Genomic DNA, 7,396 nt, shown 5'->3' on the forward strand with positions numbered 1-7,396 from the left:
GGTTTCTATAGACAATTCACTGACTCCTGGCGCACCAGTATAGCTCCACCAGCCGGGGAGGGGAAGGAGGACAGGTTGGCATTTGACATACTGGGCTCCGTCCATCTAACTCCATTTGACATTTACTACACCCAAACCATTTTCAGGCTATTTACTCTGGTTTCTAACATATAGAGCAGATACAGTACATGTGGTTAACTACATGTGTTGCACTTCACAGCTAACTTTCCCATCTGAGTCTGTGAGCAAACTGTACTACCGGTATATAGCACTATACAAACAAAAGGTAGATTCACAATTAGCAGAAAAGGTTTCACAGTCACTGAAAAGCACTGGTGACGATGCACAGTACAGTGCAGAGAATTCAATGAAAGGGGGTACTGCCATCTAGTGTTTGAAGAGCATACCATACACATATAATGACTGTAGTAACAGAGAGACTGGATAACATATATATATTAGGGGTGTAACGATATCGAACCGAACCGGCAACCGACGTACTGTACCGAAAAGACCTGTACCGAATCGAACAGTGCTGTATTGAGTACCGTAAGGTTGAGTAAAAGGCTACTCTGTTCATGTTTTTACATTATGCTGCTACTACATGCAGAGGCTCATGCAGAACCCTGAGAGAGAATGCAAGAAAAAAAAAAACAGGTGTAGAGACTTGGTCTTTGTGAAACCTTGAGGAGAAAGTGCTATTTCTTACACAGATGAAATCTCCGACCCAAAGTAGCAGGTTGAATGCATTTCCTTTTTTTCGTTTGTATTTTGACAATATTTTGGTGAAATTAACAACGAGCTGAGGAAGAAAACGGTTTTCTATTTTGTTCCCATATACTGTACCGAAAATGTACCGAACCGTGACCCTAAAACCGAAGTAAGTACCGAACCGTAATTTTTGTGTACCATTACACCCCTAAATATAATACAATATAATATAATATCATACTCTTAGAATCTCTGGTAGTAGGCTCTGAATGTTGGAGTGGGGTGAAATACAAAGCAGGATGTACACGTGTGTCAGTGTGTATGTGTGGAAATGGTGCTCACCCGAGAATCCTATGTTCTTCAGCAACATGTTCACCATTCCTTTGACATGCTGCCTGTTGTAGATATCAGGAACAAGGAGGATGCATCTGTAATACTGATGTCAAACAAAACCATGTCAGTCACACACTACATTCTCAAGATACTTTGGTTTGAAAATGGTTTTCAATATCAATAATGAGATAACTTAATTCGTAGTAAGTGGTAAACTTCCCTCGAAAATATCCCTGTGACTTATGAATGAATCTCAAGAAATTAGTAGATAGAAATATAATTCAGGATCATTTAAGTATCTATATTGAACATTCCCAGGTGATTTAAAGCTGCTTCCTGAAATACCAGTAATGCAATGCACACACATGAAAACATAATCATGTTCTACTCCTCTTTGAGTTGGATGTAAATCCACACCTTGAGATCTTTCAGAGGGATTTCCAGAAGTTTCTGCAGTGCGTGAGACCAGATGGCCTCCAGGTCGGCCAGGACGGCCGTCAGTGATCCCCCAGGACCGCCGTGGATGTTCAGCTGACCCCTACAGATCGGCCAGTGGAGGTTGTAGCTGTCAGCTGGGTTCACATACAGGGCCTGTGTGTGGAGACAGTACAGGAACACAATGGGATGCGTTTCATGAACAATTGCTCAGTACTTGGCATCACTCAAAATAGTTTAGCTAAATTGAGTTAATTTTCTCAAAGTTGTTGATGAAATTGTATCAGGTCAGGACACTGATTCCTTGCTTAGCCTCATTTTTGAACACTGGACTTTTCTTACCTCCTCCCCCACAAAATAGTCTGCATTATGGCTTGTGCTGGTCCACTTCACTCTGGCTGTGGGATCCAACACCGCAGGACGAATCTGTCTGTTGTAAGCTCTTGCCTAAAACATGAAGTGTATAGAAAAGATAAACAAAAACAAACAGAAACAAAATAACACCAATACACCATTCTTCAACCTCTCCCACATCACAGTGCTGAAACTAAAAACCCACCTGCTCTGCAGATACTGGAGTCCGCCTTATTCCATTCGACATTTTCTTTGACCAAATGGCTTGGTCAACCATTTTCAGGCCATTTTGTCTCTGTTCATTACTCTCTGGTTTCTGGGTATGAGGTACAGTCAGAGCAGCAATATGAGAAGATGGAAATGAGAGAAACAGATTTGAAAAAAGAGTGAACATAGTACGTTCTGCACACATTTAAATGGGTTGGGTTCTAGCGTGCACTGCTTTTGAAGGTACTTACATTCAGTCCATCTCGCAAGAGCCAAAGATCTTCATGCCGAGGCTGACCAGGCTGTTTATGTCGTCTTGCAATGACATGTGGAACTGTCACAGGCACGTTGTCTGTAGCACGACCAATTCTAAGCGTTTTTGACCCAGGATGGATGATAATAATGGACGTTGTCTGAATTGGCTTGAAGGATGGAGACAATAGTACACAATCAGGTTTACTATATTATTCTATACTATACATGTTTTGAGTAGCATATTGTAAACAATCAGACCAGAGACCACACTAGCTGCTCCTCAGCAGTGACATGCAATACTGCTCTAAAAAAATCTCAACCTATTTAAACGTCATTTAACACAAAAGTGAATTGTGAATATTTCCCTTTCTGAAATGTGTTGGGAAAGGTCCACATAATCATATAAAACGTGATACCTCTTGCAAAGGCTCTGCAATAGCAGCTGGGACAATCGGTCGTTTCACTCCACGTTGCTCCTTTTCTTTCTCCTTTTCTCGTTCCTTTTCCTTCTCTTTCCCATTCTCTTGTTCTCTTTCCGCTTGTGTCATTTGGTATGAAGGTAGAAATCGTAATAATACAAAACTTGTTCTATTGAGGTTTATCAATGAACACTGACAACTCGCGCGATGCTCTCCTACACTTTCCAAAACACTGAGATTGGCCAACAAACGGTTTCACGGAGTTGAATTTCCTGGCCAACTATGACACGTCGAAGAGCCATTTGAGTAGGACGGGCGTTATCTCCACAGATATTTACAACGAGACAAAGGTTTTGTTTTTAGAAACAATTTACAAGAGGTACACGAATAATGTAAATGGTGCTTTTGTAAATAATATTAAATGATGGTGTTTTTGCAAAGCAGCCTTTCAAATTAGCTTCCTGCATACTTGGAATAATTTTGTAAGCAACAGATCATAGCATATACTGTAGGCCTATTATATTTCTAAAAAAACAAAAACAAACCACACACACACACACAACCTTCCATTTAAAATAAAGGGACACAAACAATACTGACTTGTGCAAATGAATACTTGCAACTCCAAATGGTCATCATTCCTTTAAAATGTTCAAGTTATGATCTGTACAACTGAATAGTCTGTTTTTGTTGTTGTTTCTTAAACAGGATTCACAATTTAGTTTTGTAACTCATAGCTATTGAATATAGATGATTGCAAGCCAATCTCATCGAAAAAGTGCATTTTATGCAAGGAAAAAAGGGAAACACATTGAACCTGTGAAACGAACATAGACAAAAAGCCATGAATTAAAATCACGATTTTATTCATAGAGATTACACATACCTACATACATTCTCATGATGTGAAAATACAGAAACATTTTATCATAATTAAACTGATATCCCTCTGTCGTTATAGTCTTTATTGTTTGCAAATCAATAGTCGACAGGTAGTGGAAAATATAGAAAGCAAGCATGTTGTAGCATGAGGATGTAAAGGATGTGGATTGAAGGGGCTGCAAGATCAGCCACTGTGGCGCCACTGTCCAGGCATTCCCACAGTAGCATCATGAATCCGCACGACACGGAAACAGCCCAAGGAGAAGGGAGGGACGACACACACACAAACATACTCACACACACACGAGTACATAGGTGGTCTGTGTGTGAATGTGAAGTGATTAATGCCCTGGTGTGTTGCCTTCGTATGATGGAAGACCCCTAAACTACCAGAATAAAACACTTATGTACTTCACATATCCCTCCCTCCGCGCCTGCATCAGAGTGCAGGCGTTTACCTGTCAAAAGCAAAGAAACACAGTGGATGAGTTAATTTGTGTTACACATAGGGTTATAGAGCAATAAGTTAGCAAGTTGTTACTGCTATTTATTCGACAGTAGTTAATAAAAAACAAGCATTATTACCGTATTACTGCTCTTAGTTAGTTAGTAATAACCATCACTATTGTTATTATGATCATTTCTATTATTGCTATTGTATAATGTGTGCGTTTTTCCATAGAGGACATTGGTACTTCAATGATTTGGAAAACTTCACTAAGTTACACTTCTTCTTAAACATACTAGGACCATTCCTTCAAAACAACATATGACTTCCTTCCTCACCTTCCTCATCCTCCTCCTCCCATTGGCGGGGAACTGGGACCCCCACCGTGGTTTATCCTGCCCATCCGCCTCCGGCCACCAGGGGGACCTGGCGGGCTGTGTAAATATCACATCTTCATTACATTGCCACTCAGTGGAAAAGCTTGAGCAAAGGCAAGTACTGTGTATTTTGACTCAAACACCACATCCTCATTGTAAAATCTACCTAGACAGAATATATTTTATAGTCACTATACAAATGCCCGCAATGTAAGCAATAATAATGTAAACCATACATTCAGTATACGCTGAAATAAAAGCATCTCACTCAACATGTATTGAGTCTATGTCATGCGTCATGTGTGCTACTAAGGAGGCAACTGTCTACAGTGTCAGGACCAGTCTCTCAATACCTTGAGGTAACAATGCTCTGTTCCATTTTCTAATGGACAGGTAACCAGATATGATCACAACTACTAAAAATTGATGATATCGAATTGGATGCATTCCATTTGGTAACTGAGCAATTTCAAGACCTTTGTTGTTCTGAGAAATATTGGGTCAGCAACCGCAGGGATGGGAGGAGAAATCATTTCGCCACTTTCAGCTTCCGGAAACTCAGTAGGAAACCAAAAAACAGCAGCCAATGATTTAACCACAGCTCTGTACTTGTTGGCTACTAATACATTTGCATTTATGTGTGTGTGTGTGTGTGTGTGTGTGTGTGTGTGTGTGTGTGTGTGTGTGTATGTGTGAAAGCCATTTACAGCTTCAGACCAGCAGTAAATGAGTAAATGATTTAACCTCAGCTCTGTACTTGCTGGCTACTACCAGGATAGAATATTTGCATTAATTTGTGAATGTACGCAAGTGTGTGTGTGTGTGTGTGTGTGTGTGTGTGTGTGTGTGTGTGTGTGTGTGTGTGTGTGTGTGTGTGTGTTTCACTCCATGTTCACTTATGATCAATCACACATCATGGTTTAAAGTATCAGTTGACTATTATTAACAGCTGCTACCCTATACTGAAAGCACGGAACATTTGGTGCTTTGCATTTCTCACTTTTAAGTCACAGTTTTTCAGACTTACCCTCTGCCATCACTGAAGCGAGATGAGCCACCGTTTCCATTTCTTGACAAGTCCGGCTGAACTATTGTCTGAAAACTGGAGAGCACAGAAAATACAATTACTTGAGTTTATCACTGAGGGTAGAAAAACAGAAATAAAAGCATCAACATCAAAACATGCAAGATGTGCTTAATGCCATTGTGTTTTACAGAAGGACCAAACGTAGATTGCAATATACTGTACTAGTTACAAATACTTACAATAAACCAATAAATTCAACTGCAGCCCAAAACATGTCGGTCAGGAATGACAGCCTCCATGGTGACTGGGTCCTGTTGTCCAGGACCTGGCCTGGAGTAGAACACAAACATTCATCATTGCATCATCTACTGCACCATGAGTTCAGTAGGCCTACACAGTAATACCTTAACATTAACTAGCATATATAGCATTATATAATATAATAGATATAGCATTTCAAGCATCCGTTTCTGATGCATTGATTCGGAGTAACTTATTTCGTAAGATGTCAGAAAAGGACAACGATAAATTCCCAAAGGCTAAGCCATACAATCCAACAGTTGACATGTGTGCACTGGATAAACAAGAGTCCAACTACCCTGATGGAAGCCGAACTAGTTCTTTAGACATTGGCAGATAAGTCCCTTACTAATATTGCACATGTATTTATTTATTTTTCAAAAAGCCCTGTTGTCAATGATGACAAAGCAAACTGTCAGCATCAGAAAGGAAGGCAATGTATACGAGCTCACTTGCTACCTGTAAGAGCAACATTGGCCACATTAGCATAGCTATTCCGTACAGGGTACATTCCACCCGAGAGATTTACAGTTGGGCGAATGTGAAGGGCAAATATGTTTTGTAATACAACGTCTCGAATAACCTACCAAACATACAATTTAAAAGACAAGGCAATATAGCCAGCCGGGGAGGGCAATGTTAGCTGAATAGCAACTGGGCACGATAGCCTAATGCTATCTACTTTTAGCACACTGTGAGATATCTTGCTTAAGACAGCACATGGGTCCATGTTATATACCAGCTATGCCTTAAAATAATGACTTGAGGACATGTTTACCAAATTTACCAAACAATTAAAACACTACAAATTCAGTTTTGTCTTAGATGTCAACTCTTCCACTCACCATTGGACACGTAAACCATCTTCCTCCTTTCCTCTGTTGTGAATATGCAATGCGGATATTTACTTGACGACACTTGTGCTACGTCATCACGTAGAGTACTCCACTCGGGGGATGTTCGAGCCTGCACTTCTCTGTCAGTGCCCGCACCACTGACTTGTATACTATAGAAGTCAGTGGCCCGCACCTTTCTCCCTTTCTTGCGCATGCATAAGGGTGCGCAAGGTCGGTGTAGTCTGCATAGTCATTGACTCAAAAGAATATTAAAAGTACAATTCGTGCTGTAATGTTTCTAATCTTAATGAAGAAACTTGGGTTCGTAGCTAAACTTATTTAGAAACATTACAGCACAAATTGTACTTTTAATAGGCCTATTCTATTGAGTCAATGACAATGACTATGCAGACTCAGGAGGATACAGGTTCATTATTCATTTACTGATTACTTTCAACATTTGACACACATCTGGGGGGTACAGCATATCTGCAGCCATCTGGTGGCAGGGGGTAAAACTGCAACTCATTCATATCATCATAGAGGCCTCACTCATTAGAGGTGTGATAAGCTTGATTTATGGGCAACAGTATAGGTGTCACAGTTGAGCCACTGGGCAGTGTTGCCAGATTGGGTGGGTTCCCACCCAATTGGGCTGCTTAGGATGGCTGTCTGGGGGTTAAATGGTTTTTTTTTTGGCAAATTTTGGCCATATAATTAAATAGAGTTGGGTGGGATTTGGTGCTTCCAGGCGGGTTTGAGCATTTTTTGGGCTGGAAATCATCAGTCTCATCTGGCAACCCTGGCACTGG

The 7,396-nt window shown here is 40.5% G+C and overlaps 2 protein-coding genes across 3 annotated transcripts in view; both read right to left on the minus strand.

Annotated features, from left to right (window-relative positions):
- actr8 (actin related protein 8) overlaps window positions 1-2,966 on the minus strand; it is an 8,234-nt gene extending 5,268 nt beyond the window's left edge. The window contains exons 1-6 of the mRNA XM_063207636.1: window positions 2,712-2,966; window positions 2,292-2,462; window positions 2,039-2,149; window positions 1,822-1,926; window positions 1,462-1,635; window positions 1,054-1,147 (exon numbers count right to left, since the gene is read on the minus strand). Coding sequence (XP_063063706.1) covers window positions 1,054-1,147; window positions 1,462-1,635; window positions 1,822-1,926; window positions 2,039-2,149; window positions 2,292-2,462; window positions 2,712-2,843 — 787 coding nt within the window. The 5' untranslated portion in view covers window positions 2,844-2,966. The remainder of the gene's footprint in view (window positions 1-1,053; window positions 1,148-1,461; window positions 1,636-1,821; window positions 1,927-2,038; window positions 2,150-2,291; window positions 2,463-2,711) is intronic.
- A 597-nt stretch (window positions 2,967-3,563) lies between these two features.
- Window positions 3,564-6,694, minus strand: selenok (selenoprotein K). 2 transcript variants are annotated; one of them, XM_063207637.1, is made up of 5 exons: window positions 6,594-6,694; window positions 5,688-5,778; window positions 5,449-5,523; window positions 4,383-4,478; window positions 3,564-4,054 (listed from the first exon to the last, which is right to left on the minus strand). In XM_063207637.1, the coding sequence occupies exons 1-5, from the start codon at window positions 6,610-6,612 to the stop codon at window positions 4,051-4,053; spliced, it is 285 nt and encodes a 94-aa protein (XP_063063707.1). In that variant the 5' UTR covers window positions 6,613-6,694; the 3' UTR covers window positions 3,564-4,050. The 2 variants fall into 2 exon arrangements, with proteins under 2 accessions (XP_063063707.1, XP_063063708.1); XM_063207638.1 differs by lacking the exon at window positions 3,564-4,054 and having other exon boundaries at window positions 4,379-4,478.
- Between the last annotated feature and the right edge of the window lie 702 nt (window positions 6,695-7,396).

Source organism: Engraulis encrasicolus, chromosome 10, assembly GCF_034702125.1.
Source record: "Engraulis encrasicolus isolate BLACKSEA-1 chromosome 10, IST_EnEncr_1.0, whole genome shotgun sequence".
Classification (NCBI taxonomy): domain Eukaryota; kingdom Metazoa; phylum Chordata; class Actinopteri; order Clupeiformes; family Engraulidae; genus Engraulis; species Engraulis encrasicolus.